Source organism: Acomys russatus, chromosome 4 (genome assembly GCF_903995435.1).
Source record: "Acomys russatus chromosome 4, mAcoRus1.1, whole genome shotgun sequence".
Taxonomy (NCBI): domain Eukaryota; kingdom Metazoa; phylum Chordata; class Mammalia; order Rodentia; family Muridae; genus Acomys; species Acomys russatus.
Window position 1 is genome coordinate 29624739 of NC_067140.1, and position 18003 is coordinate 29642741.

The 18003-nt window shown below is 38.1% G+C and overlaps 1 protein-coding gene across 3 annotated transcripts in view; it reads left to right on the top strand.

The window, feature by feature from the left end:
- The window catches only part of Ckap5 (cytoskeleton associated protein 5), a 106847-nt gene that overhangs the window by 40915 nt on the left and 47929 nt on the right, over window positions 1-18003 (top strand). For all 3 annotated transcript variants that reach the window (XM_051144112.1, XM_051144114.1, XM_051144113.1), the window contains exons 4-15: window positions 172-378; window positions 1896-2067; window positions 3490-3622; window positions 4676-4776; window positions 6024-6137; window positions 10255-10359; window positions 12007-12096; window positions 12190-12354; window positions 13469-13597; window positions 15105-15287; window positions 16801-16914; window positions 17164-17274. In XM_051144112.1, coding sequence (XP_051000069.1) covers window positions 172-378; window positions 1896-2067; window positions 3490-3622; window positions 4676-4776; window positions 6024-6137; window positions 10255-10359; window positions 12007-12096; window positions 12190-12354; window positions 13469-13597; window positions 15105-15287; window positions 16801-16914; window positions 17164-17274 — 1624 coding nt within the window. The remainder of the gene's footprint in view (window positions 1-171; window positions 379-1895; window positions 2068-3489; window positions 3623-4675; window positions 4777-6023; window positions 6138-10254; window positions 10360-12006; window positions 12097-12189; window positions 12355-13468; window positions 13598-15104; window positions 15288-16800; window positions 16915-17163; window positions 17275-18003) is intronic.

An 18003-nucleotide genomic window follows, 5' to 3' on the forward strand; every position in this document is an offset into this window, starting at 1 on the left:
ACAAAGCAAGTCCAGGAAAGCGAAGGCTACACAGAGAAACCCTGTCTGAAAAGAACCAAAGGAAAAAAATTTAAAAACCTGAAATTATAGTGAAATGTGTCTTTTGTGGATTGTTTAGAGTTTATTATTTCTTTTTACTTAAATGTTCCTTTGTGTGTGTGGTGTTTATAGAACCACCGGAGAAGTTGTATCGGGGGTTGTAAGTAAAGTCTTCAACCAACCTAAAGCCAAAGCTAAGGAGCTGGGCATAGAGATTTGCCTCATGTACATAGAGATTGAAAAAGGAGAGTCTGTACAAGAAGAACTCCTAAAAGGCCTGGATAATAAAAACCCCAAGATCATAGTGGCCTGTATAGAAACACTGAGGAAAGCCTTAAGGTAAGACTTTTTGTGTTTTAGTTCTCTTAAGTATGGTGAGTAAATTAGGTTCTATGTTTAAATAGAAATGGAGACTGTTGAACTTGTACTTTCATTCTTCAAGCTTGTTGTTTAGTTATTTTCTCAAAATTCCTTCCCACTGAACATGAACAGGGGACATTTCTGTTCTATTTGAGAATTGTCTTTTTGTAGAAAACAGTCCTAATATTTACACCATTTTCTTTTGCCAGCTTCAAGAATAGACAGTATTAGCTAAAAAGACAGTGTTTTTTGTTGTTGTTGTTGTTGTTGTTTTGGGGGGGCTAGATCAAACCATTGTTGGGGTCCTTTTTGGTAAACATCAAAAATAACTTGTTGTAGCCAGACATGGTGGCACATGCCTGTAGTCCCAGCACTCTTGGAGGCAGAGGCAGGTGGATGATGTGAGTTTGAGGCCAACCTGGTCTACAAAGTGAGTCCAGGATAGCCAAGTCTTTACAGAGAAACCCTGTCTTGAAAAACAAAAACAAAGCAAACAAAAAAAAGGCCTAGACTTGGGATGTAGCTAAGTGGGAGAATGCTTACCCTCCCACTAGAAGGGGAGGAGGATCTAGACTCTATTTAATTAGAACTACTGATTTACCAAGTCAGGGCCACTTGTCACTGAAGATCAGAGCATATATAAAAAACTTCAGTGTTCAGTAAGCATTCTAAAATTGAAGACATAACATATACAAGGATGTTTTTTGTTTTTTTACATCAAACTGAGTTTACAACAAGTTTTTTTGTTTGTTTCGGATTTTTTGTTTTGTTTATTTACTTTATTTACTTTACTTTTTACTTTAGAAAGTAGCGCTAACGAAATCTTAGAATGTAGATCATTCCTTTGTAGCTCTTGTAATTTGGATTATGACTCAGATCTTGGAGACCATGTTGCCTAATCATGTTTATTTTATGGAAAAGTATCTGGGCTTCAAGACAGGGTTTCTCTGTGTAGCCTTGACTATCCTAGACTTGCTTTGTAGACCAGGCTGCCCTCAAACTCACAGCGATCCACCTGCCTCTGCCTCCCGAGTGCTAGGATTAAAGGTGTGCGCCACCACTGCTCAGCTTTGGGGACATTTTTATTCAAACCACCACAGGAATGAAATATGCATTCCCATTAGTGGATCTGTCAGACTGAGTAAAAATTTTTTGATTATTAGAAAGTTCATTTAAAATGTTAATATTATTTGGGGCTCTAGACACTAAATAATAATCTAAGAACGACAGCTAGATATTACATATATGTATATGTGAATGTTGGTAGATAGATGGTTAACCTTAAGAAAAATTTAACCTATTAATATATGATTTGTTTGTTTGTTTTGGTCCTAAACGCACCATGTCTTGAAAAGCAGGCTGGCTTTAACTCACAGAGATCCTCCTTCCTGTGCCGAAGTGCTGGGACTAAATGTGTATGCCACCATGCCTAGTGCAGTACATGATTTGGAGCTAAACATGGCATTTTGACAGTTCCCCCAATTTTTCACTTACAGTGAATTTGGTTCGAAAATCATCTTACTTAAGCCAATTATTAAAGTGTTGCCAAAACTATTTGAGTCTCGAGACAAGGCTGTTCGGGATGAAGCCAAACTAATTGCTATAGAGATTTATCGGTGGATTCGAGATGCCCTGAGACACCCATTACAAAATATAAATTCTGTACAGGTAAAACACAGATTTCTTTGGTTGTTTCTGCATAAGGTCAATACAGATTTATTTCTCACTTGTAATTGTTAATATTTTACCGTTACACATAATTATTTATTTTTAAGATGCAAATGGATTGAATTCCTGAGCATCACCTTTCTGCTGTTACCTCTCTCTCTCTCTCTCTCTCTCTCTCTCTCTCTCTCTCTCTCTCTCTCTCTCTCTCTCTACTAGGGAACAAATCCTGAGTCTTGCACATGTTAGACAATACTAGGTTTTGTTTGCTTCAGTTGTCTGTGGCCATCTCCATTCCCTGTATCCTATCCATGGTAGTATTAAATCTATAGCAGTTTAAAAGATCCCTTTATAATTCTATTAAGTAGCAGGATTTACTTGCTTGGATGAAACAATTCTATCATATAGTTATTTCTTGCGCCTTTTTTGATAATAATAGCATATTTGGATTTGTAAAGGAGTAATAGTGCCTTAAAATAATGTGTTTGGGGAACTGGAGAGATGTCTCAGAGGTTAAGGGCATTTGCAGTTCTCGCAGAGCTCGCCTTCACATGGCCTCTGCATACACCAGGCACACCTGAGGACAAAACATAAGAAAATAAATGTGGTTTTTTTGTTGTTGGTGGTTTGGTTTGATTTCTTTTTTTTTTTTCCCCGAGATAGGATTTCTCTGTGGAGCCCTACCTGTCCTGGACTCACTCTGTAGACCAGACTGGCCTCAAATTCACAGAGATCCACCTGCCTCCGCCTCCCAGGCACTGGGATTAAAGGCGTACACCACCATGCCTGCCTGGCTTTTTTTTTTTTTTTTTTTTTTTTTTTTTTTTTTTTTTTTTTTTTTTTTTTTTGGTTTTTTTTTTGGTTTTTCGAGACAAAGTTTTGTATATGTAGCCTTTGCTGTCTTAGACTTGCTTTGTAGACCAGGCTGGCCTCAAACTCACAGCGAACCGCCTGCCTCTGCCTCCCGAGTGCTAGGATTAAAGGCGTGCACCACCACACCCGGCTTGTTTTTTTGTTTTTGTTTTTATTGCGTGTACAATGTTGTGCCTGCATGTGTGCCTGCCCGACAGAAGAGAAAACCAGATCGATGGTTATATGCCACCATGTGGTTTCAGGGAATTGAACTCAGGACTTTTGGAAGAGCAACCAGTGCTCTTAACCTCTGAGCCATTTCTCCAGCCCAAAAATAAGTGGTTTTTTTTTTTGTTTTTTTAAAGAAAGAATTTTATCTTAGTGCTTAGATGCAGTAAAGTAAGTTGATTTGACTTATGTTACAAAATACAGTTTAAATTTATCTTTAATTGATTTCCATATTAGTACCATATAAACAGAAAGTGAGTCCCAGCATATCAATAAGTACAAACAACTTTTATGTTCTATAATGCTGGGATATAAATTTTAAGAATATTTTGTTAATACTTGCAGTTGAAAGAATTAGAAGAAGAATGGGTCAAGTTGCCAACAGGTATTCCTAAACCAAGTCGGTTTCTGCGTTCCCAACAAGAGCTAGAAGCTAAATTGGAACAGCAGCAATCTGCTGGTGGAGATGCAGAGAGTGGTAAGCCAATTTTTAAATACTAGTTAAAAATTAGGGAGAATTGTCATTGTTACAACAAATCATATTCACTAGGCATATGTTGGAGAACTGCTTTTAATAAAATCTTGTGTTATATGTGTTACTAAATAACTCTGGTCTCTTTTCTATTAAAATTTCATCCTGGGAACTGGAGAGATGGCTCAGCCAGTTGTCAAAAGCATTTACTGCTCTTCCCTCCACCCCTGTGTCAACTTCAAACCATCTGTAGTTCCAGATCCAGGGAATATAACCCCCTCTTTTGTCCTCCTTGGACACCGCATGTACATACTACATAGACGTACATTCAGGCAAAACACCCATACACATAAAGTTGTTTTAAAGACTTATAAAGGATATGAAAATATAGATAACTAATTGTATTTTGGTGTGTGTGTGATGGGTAGGTACAACTTCTTTACTTTTTTTAGTTTAAGCTTTGTGTGTCGGGGTCTCTAAAAGTGTATGCCATATATGTGCACTGGAACCAGAAATGCACATCAGATCCCATAAAACTGGACTTAACATCAGTTATGATTTACTCATTGTGCATTTGGGGAACTGAACTTGGGTCTTCTGCAAGAGCATCAAGCATTCTCAACTGCTGAGCCATCTGTCCAGCACTCCACCTGGTTTTAGGGTTCAGTCTCTTCAGCACCTGGCCCATGAGCTTCTTCTGTGTCAGCCTCTCATCTCCCTGTGCTAAGACTGCAGATGTGGCCGGGCATTGATGGCTCATGCCTTTAATCCCAGGGCTTGGGAGGCAGAGGCAGGCGGATCTCTGTGAGTTCGAGGCCAGCCTGGTCTGAAAGAGTTCCAGGATAGTCAGGGCTATGCAGAGAAATCTGTCTCGAAAAACAAAAAAGAAAATGAAAAAAGATTGCAGATGCTTGTGCTAGTGAATCTGGCTTTTAATGTGGGCTTTGGGAATCCAAACTCAGGTCATTCGGCTTATTCAACAAATGCTTTTACCCTCTGAGCCCTTTCCCCAGCTTTAAAAAAAAAATTCAAGGTCTAATTTGTTTTTTTCCTTCAAAGGTGGTGATGATGGTGATGAGGTACCACAGATAGATGCTTATGAGCTTTTGGAAGCAGTAGAGATCCTTTCCAAACTTCCCAAAGACTTTTATGACAAAATTGTAAGTAATGGTTAAGCCTCTTTAATTTATTTTAAACAATGACTTGGGTGATAATTAGAAAATGTTCTCCTCAGTCCTTGCTTGGTATGCCTTCCCACTCCCCCATATCTTCCTAGTAAAGTGAGTTGCTTCTTTCTTTTTCTTCTCTTACTATTTTCTATAGAGAGCCATATTACAGCAGGAAGAAAACAAAACAAAGCATGTCTTGCCAAAAATCAAAACAATGTTTTCAGCTTTTTCTTCATTTGTTCTGTTTTGATCTTTAAATATCTCTTATCTTCATCTATTTTTGAGTGGACAAGATGGCTCAGCACATAAAGGTATTTGCTTTCAAGCTTGATAACCTGAGTGGAAAGAGAGAAGTGACTCCTACAAGTTCACCTTTGACTAAGATTTCTTGACTGTTTCTGATAACTGTCTTGGTGGATCTATCTTACGCGTCATAGGATGTTCAAAAGTGTATGTGGCTTTTATCCACTATACATCATTAGAGTTAGTAACACCATTTAAATTCATGGCAGTCAATGTCTCCAAACATTGCTGTATGTTCCAATAGGGAAAAAGTATCCCCATATGAGAAACATTCGCACTTTAGTCACTATCTCCTTGTCACTACATCTTGCTTCCTCTCCATTGAATTTTATAATGTAATCATAAATTTTGAAAAGTAAAAATTTTCCCATGTTGAAACATAATCTAAATTCTTCAGTGGCTTCCATGAGTCTGAAGATGATGCCTGAAATCATCCTATAGCCGTCCTTTCTCCTGTCTAGGATCTTGACACCTCAATGTACCTTTTGGCTGTAGCTCTAATAGTTGTCACTTGTTGTTTCAGACATGCTATATTTCTCTGTAAGAAATACCATATTTTTCGGACCATAAGATGCACCTGACCATAAGACACACCCAGTTTTTAGAGCAGTAAAACAAGAAAAACAGCAATTGGACCATAAGGTACACCCTACTTTTCAGGGGGGGAAAGTGTGTCTTATGGTCCGAAAAAATGCGGTAGGCCACACTGATTTATTACTATTTTTAACTCTGAACCTTAACCTGTGCTGTTCTTTCTTCCTATAATGTTATTCTCTCAGTAATTACCTAATAATACATTTTCAACTTTTTTTGTCATTTTTCTTTATTTCTTTTTTTAAAAAAATATTTATTTATTATGTATACAGTGTGTATATCAAATGAAATTTATTATGCTCTATTTTATGCTCTACAAGTGATTTATATTCTCTTTGCAGGAGGCAAAAAAATGGCAAGAGAGAAAAGAAGCCCTGGAGGCTGTAGAAGTACTAGTGAAAAATCCCAAACTGGAAGCAGGCGATTATGCAGATTTAGTAAAAGCATTAAAGAAGGTAAATGGGAGGAGCTTCAGCATTGGCATCTTGACAGGCCACTGAAATTCTCTTCATCAGTAATTCAGTCATTTTTTTTTAAATCTTGATGGGCCACTGAAATTCTCTTCATCAGTAATTCAGTGAGTTTTGTTGTTGTTGTTTTTTTTTTAATAGTAAATATATTGCCATTTTAGTAAGGAACACTAGCAATAGTATTTCAATAAAAGGCTTCTGTATTTTTTAAAATTTAGAATTTAAAAAACTTGGGGGCTTGAGGGATGGCTCAGTGGTAAGAGCACTGTCTGCTCTTCCAGAGGTCCTGAGTTCAGTTGTTCAATTCCCAGCAGCCACATGGTGGCTTGTAACCATCTTTACATGCACACTTCTTTAAAAAAAAGTGTGCACTACTTATGCCTGGATACTTTCCTTTAAAAAAAGAATTTAAAAAACTTAGTATTCTATGTTAGAAATTGGTTTTATCTTAACACTTTGATAGCTTAGCGCTTTGTTGATCTAGTTTTATAATTTATAAGACAGGCTATTTAAATGAGATATGTTTAATTATGCAAATTCTAAGTGTGAAGTATTCTGTTAATACAGGCAATGATATCAGATTGTAGTTTGTCAGAATGCCAAGCAAAATTTTCTGAAGGGAAATAGAAGAGGAGTGGGTCTCAGGGAGAGGAGAGATTGGGGAAGGGACTGGGGGAGTGAGGGGATGGAAAACTGTGGTTGGGATGTAATATATGAGAGAAGAATTAAACAAAACAAAAAGCCCAGCATGGTGACACAATACTTTAATCTCAGCACTTGGGATTGGGAAGCAGAGACAGGTGGGTCCCTGGGAGTGTTCCAGAAGTCAGGGCTACACAGAGAAACCTTGCCTCGAAAAACCAAAAGAATCCACAAAACTTTTCTTTCTTCAGATGAAGGTACTGGGGAGAGGAGTCAAAGGCTGCAAAGGAAAAGAAAGTTGTTAAGATACTTATGACGTTTTAATTTTTATATTTGATTTTATGTGCATCTACAAGTACACAAATTTCAATTGTAGTATGTTAACTTCCTAATGACATACCAAAAAATGGAGGAGTGGTAAAATAGAAGGAAACTTAAATTTAAGAATGAGATGCACACCGATTCCTCTTCGTCTATTGATAGTTCCTTTTCTTACTGTTCCCTAAATCAAGTAATCCCACTAAATTTCCCTTTTCATTTAATGTAAATGAGTAGAATTACTCCTTTTGAAATTGCTTATGGTATTTCTATCTTTTGGTATTGGGTCTGGGGGTTGGAAGGCAGGTTCCAGAATGGGTTTCTCTGTGTAGCCCTGGCTGTCCTGGACTTGTTTGCAGACTAGGATGGCCTTGAACTCACAGAGATCAGAGATCTGCCTGCCTCTGCCTCCCTGAGGGCTGGCATTATAGGCGTGCGCCACAGTGCCCTGTTCCTTAATGGTATTTCTATAAACAAGCCACTGTGGCTCTTTTGTTTGTCTGTGTGAAAAAGGTATCCCAGGCTACACTGGAGCTGATTATGTAGTCCAGGCTGGCTCATATTTTCATGGTGATCCTTGTGCCTCAGCTTCTTGAGCACTAAGAGTGTATGTATGAGCCGAGCTGAATAATTTACTAATCAGTCTTTTGAGTTGTTACTTGACTTAACATAATCTTATGAGCATATTTTTCAACCTCCATAATAAGATTTGGATTTACCGTATTTCCCCAGATTTTATAGTTTGCTATTTTAGTTAGAAACCCTTTTTGTAAAAGCCGGACGTGGTAGCGCACACCTTTAATCCCAGCACTTGGGAAGCAGAGGCAAGCGCAGCGCTGTGAGTTCCAGGCCAGCCTGGTCTACAAAGCAAGACTAGGACAGCCAAGGCTACACAGAGAAACCTTGTCTAGAAAAACCAAAAAAAGAAAGAAACCTTTTTTGTTTGTTTGTTTTAGTGTAGCCTGATCTGACTTCCAACTTTTTCTGTAGTGGAAGATGACCTAGAGTTCTAGAATTTCTGGTCTTACCATCATCTCTGTTTTGGAGTTGCAGGCATGTACTGCCAAGTCTGGTTAACACCCCGCCCCCAATGCCTCCACACACACACACACACACACACACACACACACACACACACACACACTCACTCTCTCTCTCTCTCTCTCTCTCTCTCTCTCTCTCTCTCTCTCTATCTATCTTGCTCCTCTGCCTCCATCTCCTCCTCTTCCTCTTTCTTGTTTTTAGATATATTTTACATGTATGGCTGTTTTGCCCTACATGTCTGTATGTTCACAACTTGCATGCCTGGTACCTGTGGAAGTTAAAAGAAGGTGTCAGACCCTCTAGATTTAGAGTTAGAAGTGTTTGTGAAACACACGTGGGTGCTAGGAACTGAATCCACCATCTGGGTCCTCTGCAGCAAACCAATAAGCCAGCTCATCAGCACTCTTTATGTTTGTTGTTGTGAGTTTATTTTTTTCTTTTCCATTTTCATTTTGAGACAGGTTTTTCTGTGTGGCCCTGGCTGTTCTGGGCCTCACTCTGTCTGTAGACCAGGGTGGCCTCAAACTCAGAGATCTGCTTGCTTCTGCCTCTTGAGTGCTGGGATTAAAGGCTTGTGCCACCACCGCCGGTCTATGATCCCATCTCCTATAAAGAAAATGGAGTTGCCATATACTGTTGGTTTAGATGTAGAGCTATTTAATGATCACATCAAAAGATGTGCATTCTGTATGGACCTCCCTGCCTTTGCTTGCTAGTAACCTGGAGCAAGTTAATCTCTCTCATTTTTGAAATTTCCAAAATTGAGTTAATAATAACTACTTCATGCAATTTGAATGAACATTACATTTTTAAAAAGCATTACAAAGCAGCTCCAGAATTATAGCACCTAGTTTGTATTTGATAAGTATAAATCTTTGAATTTTTTATTATTTAGGGAATATAAATGCCAGCTCTTAGTATGATATGTGTATTGTGTATTAGAAGTTGTTGATACTGAGACTCAATACTGAAGCAGTATGTTTATGGAACTAAGCACTAGGTAAAATCCAAAGCAATTGCTTCTACTGGGAAAGTAAAACAAAAAACAAAAACATGATTTCTAGGTACTTAAAAACAGCATTTTACCACCAACGGAGATGGGCAGGAAGGAACCTAATCATTTCTGTGTTGCTGAATTGATACATGCCTATGAATTTAGATAAGTGTTGGGCTTTGGGGTTGTAGGAAGGCAGTTTTATAAACTGCTGAAGCATAGTCTTCCAGGAGAAACAAAAAAAACAAAAACAAAAAACAAAACTCAGTCACCTTTGTGACTAATGGTTGCTGCAAGGCCAGAAACTCCTTTACAGGAACAATTAAAATGGGATTTGCAATGTAAAGTCCTCATGGACTTGATAGAATCCACAGCAGTTTCTACTGGTGTTTCCTTGGTATAAATATTGCAGAGCTATTGCCCCATGTCTTTTGGAAATATGTTTATTTGGTTTTTCTGTTCCAAAGTAATAACAGTAAACCTTCAGCTTCTCTGCTACAATTGTGTAGTACAAGCAGCCCAGCTGCCAATCCTGGAGTGTCAGGGATTTGAAATTATGGTGTGTTGGTTTTTGCTTGTTTTGTGATACTGGTGTTTTGATTTTTGCTTGTTTGGTGGTGGTGGTGGGCCTCAGCATATGTTAGGCAAGTCAGTGTGTCTATTTTTTCTTTTTGTTTTCTTTTTTCTTTTCCTTTTCTTCCCTTCCCTTAAAAAACAAAGACAAAAACAAACCCACTGATTAGCACATAGTAGAGGCTTTAATTCATTATTATCAAGATTAAAATTGTCCTCTTTTAAGCTGGGCGAGGTGGTGCATGCCTGTAATTTCAGCACTCGAAGGCAGAGGCAGGCTGATCAATGTGAGTAGTTCCAGGCCAGCCTGGTCTACAAAGTGAGTCCAGGACAGCCAAGGCTACACAGAGAAACCCTGTCTTGAAAAACAAAACAGCAACAACACCCCCCCCCCCAAAAGATTGTCCTCTTTTTGTAAATAATAAGACTGATTATCTATTGGCATAATATATTTCAAGAGTTCTTTTGAGGATGCATTACAGTACCCCTTTCTACAGGGTTATGATTTTTTTTTTTTTTTAACCTTTACAGGTTGTTGGAAAGGACACCAATGTCATGTTGGTAGCTTTGGCAGCAAAATGTCTTACTGGCCTAGCTGTTGGGCTAAGGAAGAAATTTGGACAATATGCAGGACATGTAAGTAATGATCTGTTTAAATGTAAATATGCAAAGTTATCAGAAATGGTAGGCTAGTTTTATATTTTAAAACAGCTCTTGGCATAGATCTTTCTGTATTGGACAAAGTAAACATCTCACTGAGTTTCATATATATTCAGTTTAGCTTCTCAGAAATTTTTAAGGCTCATATAGAAATTGGACTTAGCCTAACAATTTGATTTGTTTATTACTTACTATATCTTTCTTTACTTTTATAACTATGAGATACATTGAGTTGAAATAAAATTGTAAAAACTGTAGGATTGTGCATTATAGCTCACGGTGGAGCATCTCCTTAGCATGCATAAGGGTCCTGGGTTGTCTATCCAACCACTCTGACCCTAACGGGAAAATGTTTTTGTTTGTTGGTTTGGTTTGGTTTTTCGAGTCAGGGTTTCTCTGTGTTAACAGCCCTGGCTAACCTGGAATTATGCTCAGCCTGGGGGAAACTGTTTTTAGTAACCCATATCAGAATGAAAATGAGAGTAGGAATGGCAAAATAAAACTGTAAGTGAAAGTAATATATGAAATATGTTTCATAGTTTTTCCTTATATAAAAAATAATGGTATACTTGAATGTGACCCCTCTGTTAAATTTATTCTAAGGAAATTTGAAGACATTTTATGAATATAATTTCTTTGTGTAAGTTAGGTAGCAATCAAGTTTAGTAATAGGGTTAATAAATTGAGATGTTTTCCTTAACTGTGGCAGATATTGGTAGCATCTAAATTTCATCTGACTTAACTTTTAATGAGTTAATATTCTGAAATATTGGCATTTGTCACTTTTATTGTTACACTTATATGTAGCCTCACTTGAACTGTATTTTGGAGGCTGGTTACTCATACATTAAAAATAATTCCTGAGAATTAAACTAAAGTAGATACTAACAAATAGAAATAAATTATGCTGACTTATTATCATGGCAATAAATAAAGCCCTAGCTGGATATGTTGTGCATACCTTTAATCCCAGTTCTCTTTAAGTTTGGAACTCTGAGGCAGATCTCTGAGTTTCAGGCTAACCTGATCTACAGAGCAAGTTCTAAGACAGGGCTACACAGAGAAACCCTGTTTCAAAAAACAAGCACACATAAATACATAAAGCAAGCTCTAAATGTAGATTGGGTGTGTTATTTAGAAAGAATGATGTGAAAGTATCAGTGGAGTCTAGTAGTCCTAAGGTCAGCTTGGACCATAAAGTGAGATGCTGTCTGAAATACTAGACATAGCGCTGCACACCTGTGATTCTAGCACTCAGGAGGCTGAGGCGGGAGGATTTAAGAGTTCATTGTTAGCCCAGACCATAGAGCTATTCCAAGTAAACCAGCCTGAGTTACATAGTGAATAAATGAACAAAAAATAAATACATTTTTAAAAATTATTTATTTTATTTTATTTACACTGGTGTTGTGTCTGAATGTATGTCTGTGAGACAGTGTCGGATCCTGGAGTTACAGACAGTTGTGGGTGCTGGGAACTGAACTCGAGACCTCTGGAAGAGCAACCAGTGCTCTTACCTGCTGAGCTACCATGTGGGTGCTGGGTGTTCTTGAGCTCTCTTCAGCCCCTACAGTACATCATTTATATTTGTTAGAATATTACTCTAGCTGCTTACTTTTACAGGTTGTGCCAACAATTTTAGAAAAATTCAAAGAGAAGAAGCCTCAAGTGGTGCAAGCCCTGCAGGAAGCAATTGATGCAATCTTCCTCACTGTAAGTTGACAGCATGGTTTTGTCTTAATAAATGTTGTCATTATAATAATTTGACTAGAGTTGAAAAAAACTCATTGGCGTTTTCTTCTAAAGACCACACTACAGAACATCAGCGAGGATGTTTTAGCTGTAATGGATAATAAAAATCCAACTATCAAGCAGCAGACATCACTTTTTATTGCAAGAAGCTTCCGTCACTGCACTGCCTCTACGTTGCCGAAGAGTCTACTAAAGCCCTTTTGTGCTGCTCTACTTAAGGTAATTGGGAGATAGTTTGTATATTTTTCCCACTAATTATATATAATAACTTTATAACTAATACTATAGATTGTGATCTTTTAGGGAGCAGACATTCTGAACCCAAGTTATTATAACTGTCATGTTCTACTTGCAAATTAGCCAAGATTAAGCATCAAATTGGGGTGTTTGAGGGTCTTTGGGAATAGCGCATTGTTGTTTGTATGTTTTGAGACAGGGTTTCTCTGTATAGACTGGGCTGTCCTGAAACTCCCTCTGTGGACCAGGGAGGCCTCAAACTGATAGAAATCCTCCTACTTCTGCCTTACAAGTACTTGGATTAAAGGTGTGTGCTGCCACTACACACAGCAGGGAATAGGGCATTTTAGATAGAAGGTAAAAAGGAAAAAAAGCATTATGGTTTGGCAGGATGACTCAGAGGGCAAAAACTTGTTACACAAGCACCCTGAGTTAAATCTCCAGATCCCCTTTAAAGGTGAAGGGAGGGAACATGCATATATACATATGGAGCATTTACAGGGGCTGGAGAAATAACTCAGTGGTTAAGAGCTGCTCTTGTAAAGGATCCAGGTATTGTTCCTGGCACCTCCGTGGTGGTTCACAGCTATCTGTGACTCTAGTTCTAGGGGCTCCACTTCCCTCTTCTGACCTCTGTGAGCACCAGGCATGCACATGGTACACATGCACATATGGAGGCAAAACACTCATACACATAAAAGAAAATGAATTACATAAAAGTGACAGTAACTTGGTGAATAAATTATTAGCTGAAATTATTAATTAGGTGAATTATCTAAAGATATTTTCTACCTAGAAAGAATTGTGAAAGATTGTTAATTGACAAAAGAAAAGCAGCAGTTAACTTCAAGATAATGGAAAAGGGCCGGGTGTGGTGGCACATGCCTTTAATCCCAGCACGTGGGAGGCAGAGGCAGGCGGATCTCTGTGAGTTCAAGGCCAGCCTGGTCTACAAAGCCAAGACAGCCTTGTCTCCAGGAAAAAAGAAAGAAAGAAAGAAATTGGAAAAGGAAAATTTTTATCCACAACAATTGTTCAGAATAAAATTAGTAGTAACTAAAATTCTTTGTACTAAATATCATTTACTTCTGTATAGCATATCAATGATTCTGCTCCTGAAGTCAGAGACGCTGCATTTGAAGCACTGGGTACTGCTTTGAAGGTGGTTGGTGAGAAAGCAGTAAACCCGTTCTTAGCTGATGTTGACAAACTCAAACTTGATAAGGTAGGTTAATAATTGTCTTGTCTCTGTGCATTACAGTTTGCAAACCTATCCCACTCTGTTGAACTTATTGTCTACAGATAGATTCTGAAGAAGGGGCAGCCATTGTCTTTAGTTGTATACTCACTGATGAGCACACCATGCTCTAATGGATATAGTTCCATACATGGTCACACAGATGGCTAAGGGTTAAATTCATTGTGTCACTGAACGTAAAGAAAGGGTATGAGTAATAGGGATGAAATAGAGTTATGAGTAGATAACTGTGCACTCTATGTATAGATAAGTGTATACATATGAATTATCAAAAAATAAAAGATTAAAAAATAAAACCTCAGAGTACTTACATGATTTTGATGAATTTTTTTGTTTTGTTTTGTTTTTTTAATTGACAGTTTCTTTTTTATCGTGTGTTTTGTTGTTTAGGTTTTTTTGTTTTGTTTTGTTTTAATGTGCATTGGTGTTTTGCCTGCAGGTATGTCTGAGTGAGATTGTCAGATTTCCTGGAACTGAAGTTACAGACAGTATGAACTGCCACGTGTGGGTGCTGGGAATTGAATCCCAGTCCCCCCCCACACACACCTTTTTTTTTTCTTTTTAAAGACAGGGATTCTCTGAGTAGCCCTGGTTATCCTGCAACTTAATATAGGCCAGGTTGGCCTTGAACTCAGAAATCTGACTTCCTCTGCCTCCCTAATTCTAGGGCTAAGAGCATGTGCTATCGGGCTGGAGAGATGGCTCAGTGGTTAAGAACCCTGTCTGCTCTTCCAAAGGTCCTGAGTTCAATTCCGAGCAACCACACAGTGGCTCACAACCACCTATATTGAGATCTGGTGCCCTCTTCCAGCGTGCAAGCTCACATGCAGGCAGAACACTGTATAAATAATAAATAAATAAATCTTTAAAAAAAGAAAGAAAGAAAGAAAGAAAAGCCTGTGCTGTCATGCCTGGTGCTTACTGCCAGTTTCTGTAGGGAGAAAAAAAATTATGTGTAAACATGCATGCATTTGAAATCAGTTTTGGGTTGTGCTTTCTGGGCATTTTTCTTCTTTTAACCAATTTTTTTCTATGTTAGGACAACAAAACACCCACTGGTAATCAGTATTATTTATTTAATTCTCTAATTATAGTTCAGAACAAGTTTAAAAATAACTTGTTTGTTGAAATTTTGTTCTTAAGTTATAGTGATATGATACAATAGTAGAAAGAAATACTTTTCAAGTTATAGCCTGGCCAAAGCTGAGTAACCAATCTATGGAAGATGTAATCTAGAAATGTACTTTCTTAAATATAAATGTCTTTTATCAAAACCATGGCTATTATAGGTATTTTTATAATTTTAATTTGTGAAGAAATAAAACACAAGTTATATGTACTGCCAAGAAAATCACAAATTAGAATTACACACACAAAAATAATATTTTCGGAATTCTTGTAATGACTTCTAATAATGTAATCGTTGGGTTTTAAGGTTGATTTAACATAATGATGTTCATATTGCTTTTTCTAGATCAAAGAATGTTCGGAGAAAGTAGAGCTGGTTCATGGTAAGAAAACTGGACTTGCAGCTGAAAAGAAGGAATCCAAGCCTGTACCTGGAAGGGCTGCTACATCGGGGGCAGCAGGGGACAAAGACACAAAGGATGTTTCAGTACCCAAACCGGGGCCATCAAAAAAAGCACCTACTACTAAGGTTAATAGATTTTTTGCGACAAGGTCTTACTCAGTAGTAATCCATGCTGGTCTGAAGCTTGTTTTGTAGCCAAGGCATACTTTGAAGTCATTCATGCTTGTACTTCAGCCTCCCGAGTGCTGGCATTATAGATGTGTGCTACCACACTTTGCTTAGTAAGAGCCTGAACTCATAGTCATGGTTATTCTCTGCCTCCCCAATGTTGGGATTCAAAGGCGTGCACCACCACAACCCAAGTCCAGTTTTGTTTGTTTTTTTTTTTTTTTTTTTGGTTTTTAAAGACCTTATGTATGTGAGGTGATGGCTGTTTATGCAGGCTTCAAAACCATTGGAGCTGGAGTTTCAGGCAGTTATTTATCTGATATGGGTGCTTAGAACTGAGCTCCTATCCTCTCCAAGGAGCAAATGCTTTTAACCACTGAGCCATCTCCAGCCAGCCCTCAGTTCATTATTTTTATTGCTTTTTTTAAAAAAAGATTTATTTCTCAGGAGGCAGAGGCAGGCGGATCGCTGTGAGTTCAAGGCCAGCCTGGTCTACAAAGTGACTCCAGGACAGCCAAGGCTAACACAGAGAGACCTTGTCTCAAAAAACCAAAAAAAAAAAAAAAAAGTTTTTTTATGTATTTTATATATGAATGCTCTGTCTGCATGTTTACCTGCATACCAAAAGAAGGCATCAGATGCCATTATATGTTGTTGTGAGGCACCATATGATTGCTAGGAATTGAAGGCAGGTCTTCTAAAAGAGCAGTCAGCATTCTTAATTGCTGAGCTGTCGCTCCATCCCAAAGGTTTTTGGGTTTTCTGTTTTTTGTTTTTTTAAATCTGGGTTTTTCTGTGTAGCCTTGGCTGTTGTGGAACTTGCTCTGAGTACTAGGATTAAAGGAGTGTTACCACCATAACCAGCTTCTTTCCCCTCCCCCCTTTTGGTATGTTTTATTAACTCATTTTGAATTAGAGGTTTTTTTGTTTTGTTTTTTTTGTTGTTGTTGTTGTTGTTTTTGGTTTTGTGAGACAGGGTTTCTCTGTGTAGCCTTGGCTGTCCTGGACTCTCTGTAGACCAGGCTGGCCTCGAACTCCCAGCGATCCGCCTGCCTTTGCCTCCCGAGTGCTGGGATTAAAGGCGTGCGCAACCACACCCGGCAAATTAGAGGTTTTTTAATATGCAACCTGCAGATTAGCCAGGTACTCTGTGGATGGTCTTTAGGTCTCTCTGTGTTTGACATTGTGGTAAATTCTATGGACAATAAAAGTATGTTTATTTTTAAGGAAATCTCATTTTAATAACATTTCAAGACTCAAAATATGTAAAAACAATCCTCCAGGCATGGTAGTACACACCTTTAATCCCAGCAAGCGGGACAGAGTTTGGGGCCAGCCTGGTCTGTGAAACCAGTCCAAGACAGCCAGAAAAACCCTGTCTCAAAAAACAAAGAAACAAAAAAAGGTTACAACAACAAAAACTATTTATGTTAAATTTTAAGTGGTTTATGCTTTTAAATTTTTCTTTTAGTCTGGTGGACCACCTAAAAAAGGCAAAACAACTGCCCCAGGAGGTTCAGCAAGTGCTGGAACAAAGAATAAGAAAGGATTGGAGACCAAAGAAATAGTGGAGCCAGAACTCTCAGTGAGTATCACACGTGATAAAGTTAAGGTCCTGGAGGGGATTGGAGGTCTTCTGCTGAGCTCTGTAACTCAGTTCTCAGTACATTGATACCTTTTAGCTACTAATAGATTCTTACTTGAACAGAATTCCTTTTATGGCATAAGATTTAAATACTGTAGTGTATCTGGAGGAGTGTTTTAGTTTTGCCTGGCTTTCTTTTATATTGGTTCCTTAAGCAGTTTCTAATTATGATGTTTCTATATCTTACAGATGGAAGTATGTGAAGAAAAAGCTTCAGCTGCTCTTCCCTCAACCTGTATTCAGCTTCTAGACAGTAGCAACTGGAAGGAAAGGCTAGCCTGTATGGAAGAATTCCAAAAGGTACATGTACAAGGATGATATAGAGTGTAAAATTAGTTTACGTGAAAGCAGAGACAGTGCCAAATTATGCATTTGTCTTAATTGCTGAGTTGTTTATTTATTTATTTATTATGTATACAGTGCTCTACCTGCTTGTACCTCTATAGGGCAGAAGAGGGCATCGGATCTCATTATAGATGATTGTGAGCCACCATGTGGTTGCTGAGAATTGAACTCAGGACCTCTGGAAGAGCAGTCACTGCTCGTAACCGCTGACCTACCTCTCCAGCCCTAATTGCTGAGTTTTATAGTTAGTAAATGTTTCATAGTATAAACAAGATGAGGTTGGGGGTGCTGGAGAGATGGCTCAGAGGTTAAGAATACTGACTGCTCTTCTGGAGGTCTTGAGTTCAATTCCCAGCAACCACATGGTGGCTTACAACCATCTATAATGTGACCTAATGCCCTCTTCTGGTGTGCAGGTGTACATGCAGGCAGACCACTGTATATATAATAAATAAATCTTTTTTTTAAAAAAAGATGAGATTGGACTTCTTGTTTTTGTGGCTCTTTCATGGTTATCTTTCAGCAGTCTCATTCTGACTTCTCTTAAGCTTGAACATTAGTAACTTTTCAAAAAAAGGCTTAAATGAATTTTTAAGTTATTTGTTAATAAATATAATCTAGCAGAAGGTGCCACTTAAAATAGACAACCTTTGTCTATTTCTATACTTCATTTGTCATCATGAA